The sequence below is a fragment of the Symphalangus syndactylus genome, chromosome 3 (assembly GCF_028878055.3).
Source record: "Symphalangus syndactylus isolate Jambi chromosome 3, NHGRI_mSymSyn1-v2.1_pri, whole genome shotgun sequence".
NCBI lineage: Eukaryota > Metazoa > Chordata > Mammalia > Primates > Hylobatidae > Symphalangus > Symphalangus syndactylus.
This window is the reverse complement of record NC_072425.2, coordinates 10,004,838-10,026,890: the sequence shown is the minus strand read 5'-3', so window position 1 is coordinate 10,026,890 and position 22,053 is coordinate 10,004,838. Positions and strand designations below refer to the sequence as shown.

General features: G+C 56.1%; 1 protein-coding gene across 2 annotated transcripts in view; it reads left to right on the top strand.

Moving 5' to 3' along the window:
* The window catches only part of COL5A1 (collagen type V alpha 1 chain), a 210,114-nt gene that overhangs the window by 109,394 nt on the left and 78,667 nt on the right, over positions 1-22,053 (top strand). For both annotated transcript variants that reach the window (XM_055270439.2, XM_055270438.2), the window contains exons 12-25: positions 3,338-3,412; positions 3,586-3,678; positions 6,886-6,942; positions 8,130-8,183; positions 8,553-8,606; positions 11,046-11,099; positions 12,529-12,582; positions 14,777-14,830; positions 16,557-16,601; positions 18,486-18,539; positions 19,263-19,307; positions 19,810-19,863; positions 20,120-20,164; positions 21,216-21,269. In XM_055270439.2, coding sequence (XP_055126414.1) covers positions 3,338-3,412; positions 3,586-3,678; positions 6,886-6,942; positions 8,130-8,183; positions 8,553-8,606; positions 11,046-11,099; positions 12,529-12,582; positions 14,777-14,830; positions 16,557-16,601; positions 18,486-18,539; positions 19,263-19,307; positions 19,810-19,863; positions 20,120-20,164; positions 21,216-21,269 — 792 coding nt within the window. The remainder of the gene's footprint in view (positions 1-3,337; positions 3,413-3,585; positions 3,679-6,885; positions 6,943-8,129; positions 8,184-8,552; positions 8,607-11,045; positions 11,100-12,528; positions 12,583-14,776; positions 14,831-16,556; positions 16,602-18,485; positions 18,540-19,262; positions 19,308-19,809; positions 19,864-20,119; positions 20,165-21,215; positions 21,270-22,053) is intronic.

Here is a 22,053-nt window from a genome sequence, read left to right as displayed (position 1 = left end):
AGCTAATGGAGTAACAGGAAAATACCCGCAAATAGCAAAGGCAAGGTGGGATTTCTTATTTTGCCATATTTTGCCAGTGGCTGGAGCCAAGCAGCCTCCACATGACCTGTGTGTCGGCCTGCTGGAGCGTTCCCTTGGTGTCTGACACCTGCCTTGTCACAGACAACAGCCACATCACTGGCCCCTGCTTTGTGTCATGAAAATTGGAAATGTGACTTTGAGGTGTAGCCGTGTCTTTCAGCCCAAGGATCAAAGTCTTTACGTTAGTGATGACAGGGCTTGGCAAAGGCTTGCTGACAATGTTTCTAAGTGACAGCAAATGCAGGTTTATGTTGGTGGCCATGAGGACTCGTGTCAAATTTGAACACTTTGGAAGGATTCATGGGGGTCGCGACATTCTTTCCTTTCTTCTCCACACTGTCTCCTTCTAGGACTTCACGTTATCCTTGTTCATCTATGTTCCCATTCTTTGGAATTGTTCCGGGTGTCGGTGAGGGGCAGCATGAGAGGGAAGTTGCTTTCACAGCCTGGAGTTTGGATTTTCACCACTGTGGCTTAGAACAGGCAGGAAGGATGCTGAAAGGAGGGTCTTTGGAAATGGACAGCAGTGGACAAGGAGTGGCCTTGAGGAGACTTCCTGGCTTCCTACGGCAACACCATGTGAGCAGGAGCATGCATGCACAGACACACATGCACACACATGCATTCCCACACATATACACATGCATACACACATGCATTCACACACATGCACACACGTACACATATGCACATTCACACATCCACACACATACATGCATTCACACACATGCATTCACACATGCATTCACACACACATGCATTCATACACACATGCAGACACACATGCACACATGCATTCACAATGCACACATGCACAAACATGCATGCACACACATGCATTCATACACACATGCAGTCACATATTCCACACACGTGCACACACATGCATTCATGTGCACATGCATCCACACACATGCACACACCGCATGGATTCATATGTACACCCACACAATGCACACACATGCATTTACACATGCACACATGCACACACATGCATTTACACATGCATGCATATGCACATGCACACACATGCATTGATATAGTCACATACATGCACACACATGCATTCACACATTCACACACATGCACACGCATGCATTCATACAGCCACACACATGCACACCCATACACTTACACACATCTACACACACATGCACACACACTTACACACATGCAGTGCACAGACAGCAGCTTGTCCTTGGGAGACACTGACCCCAAATTTTAAATGCAGGGTTTGGTTTGGAATTGATTCTGACACAGGAATCTCAGCTGTAAGTGGCTATCAGGATTGGATGTCAATGACAAAACCTGGGTGGCAAACATGTTCTGGATCTTTATTTTTTAAACACGATTTTTGTCTTCTGAAAGTGTTTTCCAAAATGGCAGTTGGGAGCAATTTGGCAGTATCCATTAGCAATTAAGAAATATACACATACATACATTCTTTGACCCAGCAGCACTGCTTTGAGGGACTTACCTAGCAGAATATGTTCTATCGGGCAGTGTTTGTCACAATGCAAACTGGAACCAATCCAACATGCATCGGCAGAAGATGGCTTAAATAAACGATGAGTCCGTTGTGCCTGGGAGATGCAACAGATGTTGCCAAGGAGATCTACAGAGATAGGCCATGATTTCAAGAGCAAATTGCACAATATTTAGGGACAGTACCATTAAAAAGAAAGAGGCTGGGTGCGGCGGCTCACGCCTGTAATCCCAGCACTTTGGGAGCCTGAGGCAGGTGGATTACGAGGTCAGGAGTTCAAGACCAGCCTGGCCAAGATGGTGAAACCCCGTCTCTACTAAAAATACAAAAATTAGCCAGGCCTGGTGGTGGACACCTGTAATCCCAGCTACTCGGGAGGCTGAGGCAGAGAATTGCTTGAACCCGGGAGGCGGAGGTTGCAGTGAGCTGAGATCGTGCCACTGCACTCCAGCCTGGACGACAGAGTGAGACTCTGTCTCAAAACAAAACAAAACAAAACTCTGAAGCCACACGGCCTCATAGTGACGAACGTGTTAGTTAGTGTGTCCAGCATGTGCATCTCCATCTTTGCCTTTGCACTTACAGAACTTGAGCACTGGTTACATCCGGAGATGAAAAGGGACCTTTCGCTTTCACTCTATAAATCTGTACCTTAAGACATTTCACAAGAAATGGAGTTACTTCTGCAATAAAAAACAACCAGTGAAGAAAAGGCAGGCAAGTTTAGGTTCAGGCCCAGATGGCTCCACAGCCTTCTGGATAGTTCCAGAAGAACCACTCAGGTTCTTGGTGTTCCTGTCTGGGAACTGGGAATCCATCATGGGTTTCCCGGCAGGGAGCGTCTCGCTTGGGTGGTACGAACACACATGCTCAGTGTAGCTGTTGCTGATTCGGAAGACTGGAGCCAGCACCCATCCGCTACACGGGAGTGTAGCTGGTGGAGCCTTTTCTCACTGGGGAGAGGGGGTTAAGCGCTCATCTCTATGAAGACAAGTCTCATCTACTTTAGGCCAGCTGGGAATCTGCTTGCTTTTGTGAAATAGCTTTGTGATCAAATATTATTTTGAAAATAAATCATCTTACTGGTTTTACATGCATATAGTGGTCTGAAGCTGGCTGGAATTAGTCTAGATAATCCAGTCCTAGGGAGGTCTGTGTGGCCAGGTTGGCTGGGCGTGAGGAGGGCACTGTGTCGTTTGCGTATAAATGGGTTCTTGAAGTTGCTGTGGCTGAGCGTGTGCTCTGCTCTGCTGCGTGTCTGTCCACGCAAGTGGCTGCTCTGTCCCGTCTTCCATCTGAGCAGGCACAGGCGGCTCGTTTGGAGCCCATTAAGGATGAGGGCCCACTGGGCACAGGAGGCACCGGGCCTTCAGCCTGGAGTCCTTGTTTCCTGTTGGGTATGGAGACCTGGAAGGGGCGTTCCTGGAGCGACAGGAGCCTGACACTGCCTCCTCACCTTCGGGCTCCTTGTCTGTGCCTTGAGGCCCCAGAGGATGCCTGCTGGGTCTCTGGATTCCTCTACATCCACCTCAGACCTCCCTCCCTTCTTATCCCTCCCTCCAAAGCCTTTCTGATCCTCAGCCCACAGCCGTGCCCCTCCCTTCTCCGGGCTGGGGTTTCTGAAACATTCCTGCCACGGGGTCTCGCAGCTTCTGTGTGTGTCCAGTGCGTTTCCCGGCTGGGCCACTTCTCCGACGCCCTCATTCTCGCTGCAGCCCAGCCCTGGCCTGGTTGCACTCTGACTCGTCTCTCTTGGCCTCTTGTCTGCAGGGCCCCCCTGGACGCCCAGGCCTTCCTGGGGCCGATGGCCTGCCCGGTCCTCCAGGAACCATGCTCATGCTGCCCGTGAGTGCCCTCATCGGTGGGAGGTGGGGAGGCAGCTGGGGCAGGTGGGCTCCAAACCAGACCCTCTGAGGCTGCACTGTCGCTGGAGAGGCCTGTGGGCCCCGTCTCAGTCTGCGGTCTTGCCTGGGCGCCACGTCACTGCTCCCAGAGTGACCCTTGTCTTGCACTTGCAGTTCCGGTTTGGAGGTGGCGGCGATGCGGGCTCCAAAGGCCCCATGGTCTCAGCCCAGGAGTCCCAGGCGCAGGCCATCCTTCAGCAGGCCAGGGTGAGTAGTGCTGGGTCCCGAGGGGCCTGAAGGGGACAGAGCCCAGCCCCGGGGGCCAACAGGAGTGAGTGAGTCAGGCTCAGAGCCCAACTTGGAGGAAAGCAGCTGTCTTGATCCCAGAATGCCTGCTTGCCGGGGTCAGGAGCTGTGGGAGCGTCCAGTCCTCACTGTCCAGTAGGGACCCGAGAGCATGTGAGTGTCCAGTAGGGACCCCGAGATCACGTCAGTGTCCAGTAGGACCCCGAGATCACGTCAGTGTCCAGTAGGACCCCGAGATCATGTGAGTGTCCAGTAGGACCTCAAGATCATGTCACTGTCCAGTAGGACCCCGAGATCACGTCAGTGTCCAGTAGGGACCCCGAGATCATGTCACTGTCCAGTAGGGACCCCGAGATCACGTCACTGTCCAGTAGGACCCCGAGATCATGTCAGTGTCCAGTAGGACCCCGAGATCACGTCAGTGTCCAGTAGGACCCCGAGATCATGTGAGTGTCCAGTAGGACCCCGAGATCACGTGAGTGTCCAGTAGGACCCCGAGATCACGTCAGTGTCCAGTAGGACCCCGAGATCACGTCTTGTCCAGTAGGACCCCGAGATCATATCACTATACAGTAGGGCCCCGAGATCACGTCACTGTCCAGTAGGGACCCCGAGATCACGTCACTGTCCAGTAGGACCCCGAGATCATGTCAGTGTCCAGTAGGGACCCCGAGATCACGTCTTGTCCAGTAGGACCCCGAGATCACGTCACTGTCCAGTAGGGCCCCGAGATCATGTCACTGTCCAGTAGGGACCCCGAGATCACGTCAGTGTCCAGTAGGACCCCGAGATCACGTCAGTGTCCAGTGGGGACCCCGAGATCATGTGAGTGTCCAGTGGGACCCCGAGATCATATCACTATACAGTAGGGCCCCGAGATCATGTCACTGTCCAGTAGGGACCCTGAGATCATGTGAGTGTCCAGTAGGGACCCTGAGATCATGTCACTGTCCAGTAGGACCCCGAGATCACGTCACTGTCCAGTAGGACCCTGAGATCACGTCAGTGTCCAGTAGGACCCCGAGATCACGTCAGTGTCCAGTAGGACCCCGAGATCACGTCACTGTCCAGTAGGACCCCGAGATCACGTCAGTGTCCAGTAGGACCCCGAGATCACGTCAGTGTCCAGTAGGACCCCGAGATCACGTCAGTGTCCAGTAGGAACCCGAGATCACGTGAGTGTCCAGTAGGACCCCGAGATCACGTCAGTGTCCAGTGGGGACCCCGAGATCATGTGAGTGTCCAGTAGGACCCAGAGATCATATCAGTGTCCAGTAGGACCCCGAGATCATGTCACTGTCCAGTAGGACCCCGAGATCATGTCACTGTCCAGTAGGACCCCGAGATCATGTCACTGTCCAGTAGGACCCTGAGATCATGTCACTGTCCAGTAGGACCCCGAGATCATGTCACTGTCCAGTAGGACCCCGAGATCACGTCACTGTCCAGTAGGACCCCGAGATCATGTCACTGTCCAGTAGGGACCCCGAGATCATGTGAGTGTCCAGTAGGACCCCGAGATCACGTCACTGTCCAGTAGGACCCCGAGATCATGTGAGTGTCCAGTAGGACCCCGAGATCACGTCAGTGTCCAGTAGGACCCCGAGATCACGTCAGTGTCCAGTAGGGACCCCGAGATCACGTCAGTGTCCAGTAGGACCCCGAGATCACGTCAGTGTCCAGTAGGGCCCCGAGATCATGTCACTGTCCAGTAGGACCCCGAGATCACGTCACTGTCCAGTAGGACCCCGAGATCACGTCAGTGTCCAGTAGGACCCCGAGATCACGTCACTGTCCAGTAGGGACCCCGAGATCACGTCACTGTCCAGTAGGACCCCGAGATCATGGGGACTGTTTGGGGAGTTTCTCAGCGGTTCTTCGTCCATGCTGAGGGTCCAGGTTCTAACTTTACAAGGAGCTTCTGGGCCCCTCCACCTCTGACCCAGTTGGCCCACCTTCCACCTTTTGTGACCTCTGCCTCTGTGCTAGGCCCTCTGCTGGGATCCAGAAGTGGAGCCGGAAACCCATGTGGCTCCTGGAAGGGGCTGCCTGGGCTGGAGCTGGGCTCCTCTGGGAGAGAGCCCTTGGGCCCCAGAGAGCCCCTCACTCTCAGCCTGGGGGGTCCTAAGGAGCAGGGTCCGCAGAGGAGCACTTGCCTCCCTACTGCTCATTAGCGGCCTGTGTTTTCTGTAGACTTGGCTCCGGATTGCTGATTGCCCACGATAGGTGTAAACACTGCCCCGTGGGGCAGGTGGGGGGGTGGGTAACCCTCCAGTGGAGCGCAAGAAAGCTGCTAAGTAATCCCTTGTTTGAGAAATATTTATGCAGCTCCCACGGCAGCCAGAGTAGATGTTAATGATCAGAGTGCTTAGGTAATTACAGGACAGCGTAAGCACGGAGTCGTTACTGTGGAGCAAATTGCCTGAATGATGGAAGGCGGTGTGCAGCAAACCCCGCTACCTGCCACTGCGTTTATGGGCTTGGGCCTGCCTGGCTGGCCTTTTATCCTGTGTATTTTAATTGAAGCCAAACGGGTGATAGGCTATAAGATTTTATAATGCAAAACAAAATCTTCTAAAATTCAGATGGCATCTGCCAGGGAAACAGTCACTTGGCAGCTGCAGAAGAGGCTCTGTGGGAAAGCGGTGGGACCTGCACTGGTGTAGGTGGGGGCCACATGCAGATGGGGCAGGTGGGTTCCTACCCTCCCAAGATACTTTGCCAGTGGCTGGGAGTGCTTCAAGCACCTCCCATGTGAGATAAAATATGTCATGACTCAGCTTGAGCTCAGGTATAAAATGTACTCCGTATGCCCAGCCCAGAGTAAGAGGCTTATTTCAGACCTAGCCAAGGGTGATGGGCTGGGAGCAGGCCCTCTGCGTGGGCTGGAGAGACAGGAAGGAGGGATGGGGCCTGTCCTCCAAGGGAGGAAGTGGGGGCCCACTGGCTTGCACCTCTGCATGTCCCACGTCACTCCCGTGGATGCTGAGAGCCCCATCGAAGTCGGTGGGCCCTTGGGGAGTCATCAGACCTCCTCTTCCAGAGTCTCCTGTCCCTTCTCTGTCCAGTCTGCCCGTTCCCTCCTGCCACATCTCACGGCTCAGGCGCCAGCAAACCGGGGCACCGCTGCTGGGCCCTGTCTCAGCGTGTCTCACTTTTCCTTTGCAGTTGGCACTGAGGGGACCAGCCGGCCCGATGGGTCTCACAGGGAGGCCCGGCCCTGTGGTAAGTCATTGGCAAATCTGAGAGCCGGGCGTGGTGTGGGGATTGGCCCACTGCCTGTGTCCTTGGTGGACAGTGGCAGGTGGCCCTGGGGTCCTGTGGACACAGGGCGGCCTTCAGTCCAGTGCCTGTTCCCAGGAGGGTGGTCAGGGGGACCAGGGGCCTCTCTCGGTGCTGCTCCAGCCCCCTTGTTGTTTGGGGGTGGGGATGGGTGACTGTGCCTCGAAGTCACTTGAGGGAGTTGAGTTGGGTAGAGCTGACATCAGCGATCCTGGGAAACAGCCCCCAACTCCATCCTGAATGGAAAGGAGCTGGCAGGAATCAGAGGAGGAGGCCCCTCCTCACCCCTGCATTGGAGCTCTAGGCTCCCCCTGCAGAGAACACACTATGAGCTGGCACCAGGGGAGTGGCTCCTTGGAGGGATGGGGTCCTGCTGCAGCCAGGGGCCTGGGGAAGCCCCTCGCACAGACTGTGACTTTGCATTGTGGAGCAGGGGCCTCCATTTGTACAGCCCTGTTCCAGAGTTGAAGATAACTAAGTGTGGGGCAGAGCACAGGATTTCCAGCCTCACTTGCCCCCGCCCTGTGGCCTCAACTTAGCTCTCATCTGGGGTCCTCGATGCATAAGAAACATACAGCATGTGCCCAGGAACACGTAGAGGCTGGCAGTGTCAGGCACCGGGGCCTCCAGGGAGGAGTGTGGGTTTGCAGGCACACAGAGGAGTTCGACACCACAGGGGCCCTCCTGGCTCTGCCGCCTGCCGCTGGGTCTGGGCTCGGTCCCCTCCACACAGGGCCTGACTCAGGGTTGGCCTCCCACATCTGGGGGATCTGGCCTTGAGGGGCCCATAGCAGGTGCACACGCTGCTCGAAGCTTTGGGCTGTAATGGACCACGGTCAGGTTCACCCTGGAGAGAAACATCTCCAGGAGCTTTGTGGTGTTTGCAGGCCCCAACATCTAGAATTGTATTCCCGATTAGGAAGAGATCCAAACAACTGCATTTCCCCGCTCCTGGAAAGTCATCGTTCTTCCCCCTCGTGCTGTTCGAGGCAGGCAGGTCGCGCTCTGTGTGCTGAGCACCGTAGCCGAAGCCCTGTCCCCTCCCCCTGCCCCCACCACCACCCCCAGCCCTTCCTGTGTTCCCGAGTCCCCACCTTGAGCAGACATTAACCCACACCGTGTCTCCCTAGGGTCCCCCTGGGAGCGGAGGTTTGAAGGGCGAGCCGGGAGACATGGGGCCTCAGGTATGTGGGATCCTTGCCTTCGCCGTCTGGCGGGTACCTCCCGTTCTCTGGCGGCAGCGACAGCGAGCATGGAGGGACCCCAACTGCTGCATGTTTCCAAGGAAATTCGTGGGAATTGTCGTTGCTTTACGCAATGCTGAGGGTGGAGCACAGTGAACTCTGACGCCTGCGGCAGAAATGAGCTGGCTCTATGCTGTCCCTGGCCTTCACCCTGGGCAGCAGGGCCGTGTCCCGTCCCTGAAGTGCCCGCGTGTTTGTGGCTTGGACAGCCAGGCATGGGCAGGGTCAATGAGCACAGGGACAAGGCTTTGCTCGTTCTCCTGACAAAGGCGGACTCACCACTGACATTTCGTCTCTTATCCCTGGCAGGGTCCTCGAGGTGTGCAAGGCCCACCTGGTCCGGCCGGGAAGCCCGGAAGACGGGTGAGTGGTGCTAGTGTGTGTGGCTCAATGACAGCAGCTTGGATGCTGGAGGAGCCCAAATCTGGGGTGCGGGCACCCGCAACAGCCAGCTGGGCCTCATGAAGCCAGGTGGCTCCCCTTCTTGTGATGGGTGCGTTCATCCTGAAGGCCGCCTCTGAGCCAGCTGCCTGGGAGGGGCGCTCTGTGTCCTGGGCGCAGACACGGCAGACCAGGCCTCTTCCCTGGGCAAATTCGTTTAGTTTAATAAACATTTCTAATTCAAGAAACTTCCCAGGCCCTTTGGGAGCAAATGTTAAGAAGACAAAACTATCAGCGGGCCTTATCTATTTCCGGCAGGGTTGGGACTCCAGAAATGGCCTGATTCGGGGGCATGGGCGGGCCTTCCTGCACCTCACCTGCTGTCTTGGCTCCTGGAATTTTCTGTCTGGTGCATGGTTCTCCTGGATGGAACTGGTTTGTTTGCACATGACCCTGGCTCCTAAAAGAGGACACACGTTTCCCGAGTGCTGACCACCACCCAGACAGGCTGGGACAGGCCCTGGGAGCCCAGATCGTGCTCTTGAAAGTGGACCTTTTCAACCAGCGGACATTTCTGGTGAATGAGAGAAATAGTCGGTGCAGGGTTGGGTTTGTTTCAGTGTGGACCTCTTCCCAGTACGTTGTCTACCTAAGCTACCCTTGACTGCTTTAGTCCGAATCAACGAGGCAAAAATGCGTCCTTCCCTAGTGGTTCTGGATGCTCCCGACTTGGGGAGCAAGCTGTGGTTAGTGGGTAGAAATGACCCGATAAGCTGCAGTTTGGCAGGTCCGAGGGTCTATGCAGGGATCTGGGCATGAGACAGAGGGCTGGGCTGGATAATTCCAGGAGGATAGCAGCTCTGGAATTGACCCTTGGTAGACAATTGGGCCATTTGTTTGGGTCTGATTCTGAAAAATGTTTTATTTCCTTAAGGTCTTTTTGTGTGTCTCTGTAAATACTTCCCACCCAGTTTCACTAGAACTGGTTTCCTAGTCAGGGTGAGGTTAAAAACTGGAACAAGAGGAGACGTGGGAAATGCTGCCTAACATGGCCAGCTGCAGAGTGACATGGTGTCAGGGCCATGCATACGCGTGTGTTTTAAGGCATTGAGTATGCCCAGAAGATCCGCTGCAGAAGAAAAGATGGTGGCGAGAGAGGGGCCTGGAGCTGAGGGGTCGACTCCAAAGCGGTCTGAGCAGACTCTTCAATTCTTTGCTTGCATTTCCTGCAAGGAACGCTCGCTTGTGGATTGTAGAAGCATCTGGGCGCTTTGCAGGGCTGTGTCGTGCTGTGAAATCCTGTGAAGTTTTCTGACAATTTTCCCTTGGTTTCTAAAAGTGTTTGGAAATTTAGAAGAGGCTCCCAGTGGGCCCCTCCGTTTGCCGGGCAGGGCGGTGCCTTTTTGGGGAGCAACAGGAGCATGGACTGTCTCCTTGGGGTCTGTTTGGATTTCTCTCTTCTTGCTTCTCTGCTGTTCTCTGGTGCCACCTTGTCTGTCTCCGGTGATTTGAGACCCAAAGCTGCCACCCTCCAGATCTTCTCTCTGCTTGGTGGTGGGTTGGGGGCGAGGGCCTCAGATGAGGAGGAGCCCCTGGAAAATGGAAGCGCAGGGTGGCAGGCCTCTGTACTGGCTGACTGGGGTGCCTCGTTGCGCAGGGTGGCAGGCCTCTGTACTCGCTGGCCGGGGTGCCTCGTTGGTGTGGAGGTTTGGCTGAGTTTCATAGAGACCCTGTTCCCTTGCAGGGCTCTCCTGTGGTGAAGGTGGGGCCTGCACAGTGGGCCCCAGAAGGTCTAGGTCCCCTCTTCAGCCCCATGTCCAGTCAGGTGGGCACCTTGTCCTCGACTGTGTCCGTAGCTGGCCGTCAGGAACCGGGCATCTGCTCACCGTGCAGACGCTGCCTCTCGTCGCTGTGCGGTCTGAGTGAGACTGGGCCTCACTTGGGGCCTGGGCCTCTTCCTTAGTCAAGTGGACAAACCAGATGTGTCCTTTCTCTCCTTCCTCTGACCTCCAAATGGTGGAAAGGAGCTGTGCTGTGAGGTCAGTGGCCTGCACTCGCCTGAGTCCTAAATTCACGGTCCCCCAGACTGATGCAGCTCCTCCAGCCTGGTCTCCTCTGCCACATCGTGGCGTCTTCTCGAAGCCCAGGGGCAGTGGCGTGATCCCCCTTTGACAGTCTGGGATGATGTGGTCCAGAAAGACCAGCCCCGTGTGTTCCATCCATTGGTGTGAGGCTCAGAACAGCCCCCGCCCGGGCTCCTGGATCTGGGTCCTTGCAGCAGCCTGGCCACTCGGGCTGTGACCTTGGGGGTGGGCACGGCTTTATTGGAACACTCAACTTGGTTTAACGGAAAACCATGGCTCGGGGGTCTCAGTGAACCGGGGCTCTTTTGCATTGACAGTTTTGCCTCCTCTGTTCCAGGGTCGGGCTGGGAGTGACGGAGCCAGAGGAATGCCTGGACAAACTGGCCCCAAGGTAGGTCACCCACCACCCTCCTGGTGCCCTGGTGTCACCGTCATCCCTGGAGTCATGTTGATGATGTAACCAAAATGCTGGTTATGTGATGACTATGATTATGATGACAGGTGGCTCCGTCACTGGCATTTGACATGAAGATAGGGTTGGTGGGTGAATTTCACCAGCAAGCGTGACAGTTGCAGTTCATTTTCATAAGAGAGAGATTTGCTCCCTTCCAGCAGTGGCGAGCAGGGATGGGGGTGGGATCCCGACTATGAAGACCATCCGTGGCTGTGCAGGTGACGAGGCACATGTGGGGCACAGGCGGGGCATATGGCAAGTGCAGGGGCCAGGGGATCTTGTCCAGTCGGGGCTCCTGGGTGTTGTGGAGGTGAATAGATGTTGCCCGTGGCTAAAGGCAGGGCTGTGTGTGTGGCATGAACGAGCCTGCACCAGGCATGCGTCGGCTGTTGCTGTCGCCACTCATGCCTGCCCACTGCTGTGCTCAGTGCATCCACCCCTCTGCCCCAGCACTGCTGTGAGCGTTGCCCCGGTCTTGGCTCACCCCTCCTCCTCACCTCTTGGAAGCATTTGTCCCAGGCCACGGGGGGGCAGGGGAGATACTGACCTTCCGTGAAGAGTGCACCTGGGGACAGCAGCTGTGATTTGGAGATTGGAGACCGGTCACCAAAAAAATGCCAGGGCTCAACTACACCTGTTCCCTCTTAACGGGCGTGGATGAGCTCTGAAGTGCATCCTGTCAGTCCCGAGCTAGTGAGGTGGCCTGGGGTGACAGGAGGAAGCGCAGTCTTGTTGACTCTGTCTCAGCAGACCACGGTCTTCTTTCAACAACATGGCTGGAAGCCTAAACTGTCCCATCACTGACATCACCCCACATGGTGTGCACACCCGTAGACAGGGCCCTGTTCCTGGGCTCCAGGGCATGCAGAAGAGGGGTCGGCCAGAGAGCCAGGATGCCTGAGGGTAGCCAGTGCTGGCCCGTCCACCCATGGGTACGCGTACCTCCTGAGCGCGGGCAGCCCCTCGGCACCGTGGATGCAGCTGCGAGCGGACACACCAGGACCCTGCTCTCCTGGAGCCTCCATGGGGTGGGGGAGATCAGCAGCAGACACACACACACGGGGCACTGCAGCGGTCGCTGAAATACTGCATGACTAAGGACCTGTCGGGGCCTGCGGCCTGTGACTTGGGGACGAAAGCTGTCTCCCCCTTTGCAGCCCGTGTTCGTGTTTGCGGGGGAAGAGGCTGAGATTGTAGATGCAAAGCAGGGGCCTATGGGGAGAGGGCTGGCCAGTGGGGTTCAGGGTGCATAGATGCTATGTGAAACATGGTCCAAGGCGGGGCAGCCATCACTTGGTGGACACCAAGGCGGGGTGTCCGCGTGTGCAGGGTGGCATCTGAGGCAACCTTTCTGTCCTTTTTGCAGGGTGACCGGGGTTTCGACGGCCTGGCTGGGTTGCCGGGCGAGAAGGGCCACAGGGTGAGTATTTCCTCTGTAAGAGACGGGCATGACAATGGGCAGCAGAAGTGTCTCTCGGGAGGCCCTTCTCCTTCCAGGCAGCCTCAGATTTCCTATGGGGTCAGGTCTCCGCCATTCCAACAGTCACTATACAAACCTCACGGGAGTCAGCAACGGCAGTGAGCCCCAAGATGATGTCTTTGTTGATGGGTGGCCAGCCCAAAGGAATTGGAGCTCTTGTCTGCAGTTTGTGACATGTGAGCCAGACGGGCCTACCCACCTGAGACGCATGAAGGGGGCAGGGAAGGAGCCCTTCCTTTTAGAGATCACTTTCTCTTTAATGGAGTCTTTTAACATTTCAGGGAATCCAAGCAGCTGCCATTTCAGGGGCGGCCAAGGACACTTTGCAGTATTAAAGTGGTGGTCCTGGCGGGGCAGGGACAATCTCTACTGGCCACGTGGAGACCAGGTCACCAAAAAATGCCAGGTGTCCACCTGTTCCCTGTTAATGGGCGTGGATGAACTTGGAAGTGTGTCCCATGAGTCCCAAGCTAGTGCAGTGACCTGGGGGGTCTTCCTGGCTGTGCCGTTTCCATGTGGTTGTTAGAGAACACAGATGCGGCAGCTTTGGATAAACGGCAACAGCCAAGCCCCTTGAATCTTCTTGAATCTGTCTCAATAGACTGTGGTCTTCTTTCAATAACGACGTGATGGAAAGCCTACAATCTCCCGCCCTGTTGAGGAGGCGTGGTGGGGAAGGCCTGTCCTGGCCGCCCGCCCTGCTTTCTCAGCCCATCTGGGGGCCTGACATGAGGGCTCTTCACAGCTTGTCGGATGTTCCTTCTCTGACCTGCTTTCTTTGAAGTAGATTTCTTTGATGGCTCCTTTATATTTTAGCACATTGAGGACATACAGGCACAGGAGTATGTGAGTGCATACCCCCCCACGCACACACATGCATACACACCCCCACACCCCCCACACTCATACGCATATGCACACAATCCCACACATGCACACACATGCATACACACCCCCCACGCACACACATATACCCCACATGCACACATACACACCCACACACTCCCACACACATACACACATGCACACCACCCACACACGCACACACACATACCCCCACACACATGCACATGCACACACACATGCATATACACATGCACACACCCCCACATGCATACACACCCCACACACATACATGCATACCACCCCCATACACACATACACATGTGCACACCACCGACACACGCATACACACGTGCACAGGCTCCACACATACACACACACACACCCACATGCACACATGCACACGTGCACACACCCCACTCATGCACACACACCCACACATGCACACTCATACTCCCACATGCATACACGCTACATATGCATACACACCCACACACATGCACACACACATGCACCCACATGTACACACATACACACCTATACACACACATATGCACCCCCATCCTCCCACATGCACACAGGCATACACATGAACACACCCCACATACCCCCACACATTCCACCCACACACGTGCAGTCGCATACACACATGCACGCTCACACACAGGTGCACCCACACATCCACCCACACCCCACCGCTCTGTCGATTGTGCCCGTAAGCATGCCCTGTGGCCCTCCATGATGCCTTGAGAAGGGGCTTGGCTGTTGCCATTTAGCCAAAGCTGCCACATCTATGTTCTCCAACAACCAAACGGAAACGGCACAGCCACGAAGGCCGTCCCTGACTCAGCTCCAGCCCTTTTGCATGACTGATGAGCACATATTGAGCACCCACCGCGTGCGAGCTCTGAGGCTACAGGCAGGCGGCGCTCCCTGAGGGTGTGAGTGTGAGGCTGCTTCACCTGGAGCACTTGGGCTGGGGATAGCTCAGACCTCCGCTCTGTGACCTGAGGCTGCCCACGTGTGTGGCCCTGCCTTGCCCCGCTGGGTGCTCAGTCCCGCACCCTCCTACCTTCAGGCCATCGTGGTGAGACTCAGGTGAGAGTCTGCAGCCTGCATTAGCCCGACTGAGGCACACGTGATCTCCTAAAGAAAATTCCCCCATTCTGGAAGGGTCTTTCGAGAGCTTGGGAATCTTACTGTCAGAATTAGAGAAAAACAAAGTGCGACCTTGGACAAGCCCTGCATGACCTGCTCAGGAGAGGCTGATGTTGACCCTTTCACTTCCTAGGGTGACCCCGGTCCTTCCGGCCCACCAGGACCTCCAGGAGATGACGGAGAAAGGGTAGGTATTCTGCCATCCCTCCAACTGCTCCTGCCTGCCCTGCTCCTCAGTGATTTGGGCAGGAAAACCACAGAAGAGAGGCCCATGGTGTGGGATTGGCCTGCCGCATATGGAGGGCCAGCTGGGAGAAGGCAGAGGGGGATTCCGGTGGGCAAAGTGATTGGTCAGATGCCAAGAGGCTGCGGGGCATTGGAGAGACCCTGACTGCAATGTTTAGTTACTCCATCGGTCCTGCTGATGGACAGAGCTCGGGGCCAGCTCTCAGCTCTCACTGCAAGAGACAGGTGCCCCGAACCCCACTGGGAGGAAAGGTGACCAAAGAGTTTACTGAGCTCGGCGTCTCTGCTTATCTCATCCAGATGAGGAATTAGCTGGAGGCTTGTGGGTGGCAGAAAGCTGAGATTTGGGGGAGCAGAAGAGGGTGGGGGGATTGGAAATGACCCTCTGTGAGCCTGGAGGTAGGGGAGCGAGTGGCTGTGGCCGTGGGGCCAGAGCGCGGAGGGAGCTGTTCTCCAGCATGGACGCGCAGGCCGGGGCCTGGTATCTGCCACGCCACCTTCACATGTGGATGCAAAGTGGGATCTCTGGGCCACAGCACAGTGGGACTGGAGCATGGGAGGCACGAGGCTGTGGGTTTCCAAGCTCCTCCCTGCAGGCACCACAGTCACTCAGACGCCTTCTTTGTGCATAAGGGGGGTTTAGGGGAAAAGCTTTAAGGAGCCCTGGAGGGTGAGAAAGAGGAGCAGCTCCAGGGACGTTTCTGTCTCACCAGCTTTCAGGCTGACATGGTTGGGGCACCTGCTCCCGTCTGGGCCTCAGCACAGTCTGCTGTAAGATGTGGAAGGAGAGAGGGACCCTTCTAGATGTCAGTGCTTCTTGATTGAGAGGACGTGTGTGTGTGTGTGTGTGTGTGCGCGTGTGCATGCATATGTGCGGCTGTGTGCATGTGTATGTGCAGGGAGTGCATGGACCTGTGTGCATGCATGCAGGCATGGCTGTGTGTGCATGTGTGTGTATGTGGACAAGCGTGTGTGTATGGCTGTGTATGCATGTGCATGCATAGGGTGTGTGTGTGTGCACACAAGCATGTGACCATTGCTGTGTATGCATGTGCACACACAGTCTATGTGTCCATGTGTGTGTAGGCATGTGCAGGCAGGCTGTGTGTGAGCATACATGCTTGCATGCATGAGGCGGGCGGGAAGGTGCAGTGGTGCTTTGGCGAGGGGCAGCGTTTGCAAGCAGCCTGTGGGTGTGAAGTGGTGAGCCAGGGAGGCACTCCCTTCTGCAGCCAGGAGGAAGCCTCTTGCTTTACTTTCCAGGCTGTTCAGGACCCCGGCGGGGATACCTGGTTCCCCAGAGGGTGGCCCAGGGGATCTTGTGACTCTCCCCTGATGCCCTGCCCTGCCCCAGAGGCTTTCATGAAGGTCACCAAATCCTTTCAATTAAATGATCTTTCTGCCCAGCCTTTCCCTCTGGAGAGCTGTCGCATGTGAGCTCCTGAGCTGGCGTCTCAGAGCCTTCAGGCTTCACCTGCAGTGTCTGCACACCTAGCAGCTCGCTGGGAGCGAGGACATTCCAGGCCTTTCCGGCTGGTACCAGGGCTGGTAAACCTGGCATATGTGAAGCAGCCCCAAGCCAGAGAACCCTTGTGCACCACTGAGGGGAAGCTGGTGTCCAGGCTAACAGCTCGTTTCTCTAACCTTGCCTTTTTTCTCCTCTGCAGGGTGATGACGGAGAAGTCGGGCCCAGGGGGCTGCCTGGGGAGCCCGTAAGTCTGTGAGCTGAGGGGGACGGTGGGGGCTCAGTGTGGAGAAAGGCTTTGTCCAAGGCTCCTGCTGGAGCAGGATCTGGGATCAGCCAGGAGCTTAGATGAGAGAGAGCTCGACCTGAGAACAGACGGACCTGGGCATTTCCCAGGGAAACCAAAGAGAGGAGGCACAGGCGAGGCTGGCTGGCAACTCCAGGAGGAAGTCTGAGCCTGCCTACAGGAGCAAGCATGGCCCTCAAGGGTGGTTGTGGGGGTCCAGGGGCAGCATGGTGGGGTCTGGGGGCATTGTGGGGAGTCAGGGGGCAGTATGTGAGATCCATGGGCATTGTGGAGGGTCTGAGGGCATCATGGTGGGTCCGGGGTCAGCATGGGTGGGTACAAGGGCATTGTGGGGGGTCTGAGAGCATTGTGGGGGGTCTAGGGGCAACATGGTGGAGTTCAGTGGCATCATGGGGGGTCCAAGGGCATTGTGGGGGGTCAAGGGAGAAGCATGGGAGGTCTGAGGTCATTGTATGGGGTCGGGGCGGCATGGGGGGTTCAAGGGCATTGTGGGGGATCTGAGTGCATTGTGAGGGGTTCCAGGGCAGCACGGTGGCGTCCAGGGGCATTGTGGGGGGTCACACACCTGAATCAGCCCGAGTTTGGGCCCGTTTCAATGGCCACCCTTCCAGAGGCAGATTCCTCCAGCAGACCCAGCAGACTGTCCCAGCCCTGGGCACGGGAAAGCTCTTCCCTAAGCAGATATATATTTAGGCCCAGAGCAAATTTCCTGACTGATAGGACATTAATTACTATTCATTTACTGTTGCTTTAAAGCATCTCTTTTCTCGTAGCCAAGTCAGCCCGGCTGCGTGCATCGGGTGGTGCTAATTGATGAGAAATATAGCAGGCACTGCGTAGAGGAGGCAGGGGTCGGCGCCTGCAGAATCATTGGGACTAAATTATACCCCAGATGTCTGATTAGCCTCTAAGGAGAATTCATCAACTCCACTCTCTCCTTAACACACGTCCAAGTAATACCTTCTGGGCTGTTAGCTTCCAAGAAACGTTGCTATAACTAGGTATTAAAATAACGAAGGAAACATTTAAGAGGCAGTGAGCGGGGGAAGGATTTCTCTTCCACAGAATCTGAAAATGTTCTGTCAAAATTAAGGGCACTTGAAGTCCACGCACCTGGCGTGAAGGCTCTGTAATTCCCCGTGGGTCGGGGGTGTGAGTGCCCTGTGGCAGGCAGTCCTCCCGGAATCTCACTCCACCTGCGGTGAGGGGAGACTGTTCTGCACGAGGCTCGCCGACCGGGGAGGGCGTGCCAGCTGTTGGCCAGAGTAGCGTCCTGGAAAAGATCTGTACCCCACGCCTCCTTCCGCACATTCAGTCGTGGAGTTCCCGCCAGGGACTAGTTTCGCCTGATGCTCTCCTGCCCGCACCCTCTGACCCTGTGATATCGTAAAAACAGTCGTATGTCGCTGCGGAGGGGAATTCAAGAGCGAGCTGGTAATGAGGATGGGGCTCAAGGGCTCCGTGTGGTGGAATGTAATTGAGTGGTGATTCTCTGGGGGAGCGTCTGTGCTCACCTGCCCCAGCAAGTGTCAGAGGAGCCGGTCAGCTTGAAAGTCCCCCTTTCCCTGAGGGTGCCCCGTGGTGTCCTCTCTGAGTTGTCACCAATTCCAGACACCTGCCCCTGGTTCCCAACACCAGGATGGGGTGGAGGGAGGTGGCTCAGCAGGCTGGGAGGGAGTCTGGGCCTCGCTCCTGGGAGGCCAGGAGGCCTGAGTCACCAGCTAGGGTTCTGGGTGGAGTCAGGGCCAAGCAGGCACAGGGGACAGAGAGGACGGATGGGATTTCTGCCCGAGCTTAAATCCTATTTTCCCTTTCCTCTTACAGGGGCCACGTGGTCTGCTTGGGCCGAAGGGGCCCCCAGGTCCTCCCGGACCTCCCGTAAGTCCCATCACCGCCCTGCTTGTCTGCCCCCATCTCGGCCTTTGAGACCCTGCCTCCCAGAGCCGGTGGCCACTTGGGCACAGGGGCAGCAAGTCTGTGCTGGCCCCTCTGACGCCTGCCTGCTACCAGCGTGAGGCGTGAGCGGGACATTGACGTTCAGACGCTGTTGACATGGCCCCAGCGGGCGTGGTCTCACAAGTGGAGGCCCGAGGCTGCCGGCCTCACGCCTCCACTTCACCTTGGCTGCTCTTCCTCCTGGCAGGCAGCATGTGCTATTTCAGTTATAAGCACAGAAACCCAGGATGTCACGTTTCTCCCCTGCTAGAAAGAACTTCCAGCAGCTTCTGTGAACATTCTGGAAGGAGGCTGAAGCCCTTGATTCCAGTGGGGCTGTGTCCCGGTGGGCAGCTTCCCCAGGGCCAGGCCTGCCCCCTTCAGCCTTCCCAGCCCCGTGACCTGGTTTTCTAGAACCTGACGCCTGCCCCGTGGAATGCTGGGGCCCGGCAGTTCGGTTAACCTTTAGCTGAGGGTTACTGGGGCGGATCAGTGGACCTCTGGGAAGGGATTTGGAGTCAGGTCTTTCCCTTCCCCAGAGAGCAGCCCGTCCTCTGATTCGCCGTGGGATGGGCGTCTGAGCTGAGTTGAGTGGGATTTTCCTTTTGAGCACTGTGAGTTCTTTCACATTCACTTACATATTTTTCTTCTTAAAATCGTACGCAGGGTGTCACGGGTATGGACGGCCAGCCGGGGCCAAAAGGAAACGTGGTGAGTCCCTGGGGTCCCGTGGCCTGGCTTCAGGGGCGTTTTCCCTGGGCACACTCCTTGCCTGGCTAGGGAGGTCCATCGCTGTCCACATCAGCTGGGAACGTGAAGGGCAGCTTGTAGACCCTCTGCTGTGGTGCCCACCCTCCAGTGGCGAGTGGCACCTGGAGACTTTAGCGTGACGGGGTGACTTGGGAGTTTTCTGCCCAATAAATCATTTCTGGTCAGTTCCTCTCACGTGTTCCGTCCTGGATGGATGTCTGGGCGTATTTCCATAAACGAGTTAGTGCTCACTCCATCAGAGTCAACCTCCACAGCCTCAGAGGCGCCGAGTCCTGGGGCTGCTCTCGGTGGTGGGACCTGGCCACCTTTCCCTTCCCACTGGCATCAGGCAGTGGGGAGGAGTTTGAAAGGATGGGAGGCCAGTGAGGGGGCACACGACACCCAGGGAAGGGGGTACAGTTCCCAGAGCGCCCTTCAGTGCCTTTGCTCTTGTCTCCTATAGGGTCCCCAGGGAGAGCCTGGCCCCCCAGGACAGCAGGGTAATCCAGGCGCCCAGGTAAGTGAGCCTGGGAGAGGCAGCTCACGGGGATCCGGCCGTGGGAGGCACGCGTCTCCAGTCCCGAGCCCTGGGAAGGAGCGGGGAGCTCTGTCCCCTCCAAGTTGCAGGCCCTCCCCTTATCTGGAGGGAGACTAGGACCTGGGTTGGTGCCTGGATGAGGGAGACATCAATGAGAAGGTGGACGGATGGCAGGGGAGGGTTCTGAGTCAATCAGCACCCTCACCTTCCCTTTCTGGCTCTTTCTCCCTCTTAGGGTCTTCCAGGCCCCCAGGGTGCAATTGGTCCTCCAGGAGAAAAGGTAGGTAGGCCTGGGCTGTGTTGTGGGCCACTGCCCGCCTGCAGGTGTATTCCCTGGCCCCGCCCCGGGAGGACCCCTGGTATCCACTACCTCTCAATGTGTATCTTGGTGCTCCCAAGAGACGCCAAAGCTCAGAGTGCCAAGAACTGGGCCAGAAGCATGAGGAGGATCTTGGATCCGTGTCTCATTGATTCATACATTTATTCATTCGTTCATTCTCTAGTATGTATAGGGGTTGCTGGATTTAGCAAGGAACAAAAATACAGGCCATGCAGTTAAATTTGAACTATTGTGTATCTGAAATTCAAATTTAACTGGGCATCTTCTTTTGTTGTTGTTTATTTTGGTTTGATTTAGTTTTGCTAAATTTGGCAACCTGACTGTATCTCCAGAGCCTACTGTGTCCTAGGCCCTGGAACGAGAGCTGGAAGTACTTGCCCTTCTAGAGCTTGTCGCTTAACCAGGCACAAGATAGTTCAGGTAGCTCAAAGCGCCTTGGTTGCAACCAGCAAAAACACCTCCAAGGGGGTGGTTCTGAGTGCATGAGAATCCCCAGGGGGCCTGAGAAACACAGAGGGCCCGGCTGCTGCCAGGCCTGGGACCTTCCAGGAGCCGCTGTTTATGGGATGCTGAGGCTGTGGGCCTTACACTGCGGGATGCCCTGCCCCGCCCTGGGGCGTTGGTGTGAACAGACCCAGAAGGACAGGGTGGTGGGAGCACTTGAAGAAGGCACAGCACTGTAAGAGCAGAGGAGGCCGGATGATGCCCCCCAGGCCCCAGCATGCAGCAGGTGGATGTGGAGAAGAATGGGGGCGCTTGGGCTGATTCTGTTCCTACAGCAAAACCTGAAGGTGCTGAGGACAGTGGAGCCGCCTCCTCCTGGGCGCTACCATGGCTGCACGCCTCACAGCCAGGGACCCAGTGCCTCTGACCACACTTCTCAGCAAATGCTGTGTGGGCAGAAATGTTGAGAAGTAACCTTGGGGGCCTACAGAGAGGTCAGGTGAGCCTAGGGAGGGCATCTCCTCATGGAGTCTCTGGTTTGTTCTAGGGTCCCTTGGGTAAACCAGGCCTTCCAGGAATGCCCGGTGCTGACGGACCCCCGGTGAGTAGCCCTGCCCACCTCATCCCTCCATATTCTCCCCACCTCCACCCTGCGGATAGGGGCCGTGGGCCCAGGCTCTTTGGGGTTGTTGGATGGCATTGACTCATTCTGGCTCTGCTGATGAAGACCCATTTGCTCTCCAGCTGGACTGCTCGGTCATTCTTAGGTTTTGGACACCCTTAGCATCGTGGGTTTTAATCAATGAGTGGTGATTGCGCGAGTAGGAATATTAGCTATTTATTAGGGTGTGCTGATTAATTACCGGAAGTCAGGCCTGCGTGCTGAGCCGTGAGGAGGGCTGGGCCGGGCTCCAGGCCATCGCTTGCGTCCCCAGGGTTGGAAGCGAAGAGGCAGGGTACGTGGTGTGTATTTTTAGTGTTCACACACTGAGAAGGGAGGTGGTGAGCAAACGCGTTTGCAATGTGTGCGCGCACAGCTGTGGAGCCAAATTAGATTCTGCCTGGAAACAGCGAGTTGGTGACAAATCCAATCTGTGGCTAAGCTGTGTGGAGGGGGGAGGTGTGAGGAAGTAGAACACACTCAGAATGCGTGCGTGTGTGCGTGCACACGTGCGTGTACACGAGTGTGAGCTGATTTGCACCCACACCCTCTGTAAGTGCCTGCTGTGGTTTTGATTTTGATTATTCAGTTAATGCTGAGTCTGTTTCACAAACAAGATTAGCGGAATTAATTATTGAAGATGCAGTGTGCTTTATGGTTTTATAACACTGTTAGAAACTAAACAAGGAAGTTAAATATGTTGATGATTATCGGTGACTGCTCA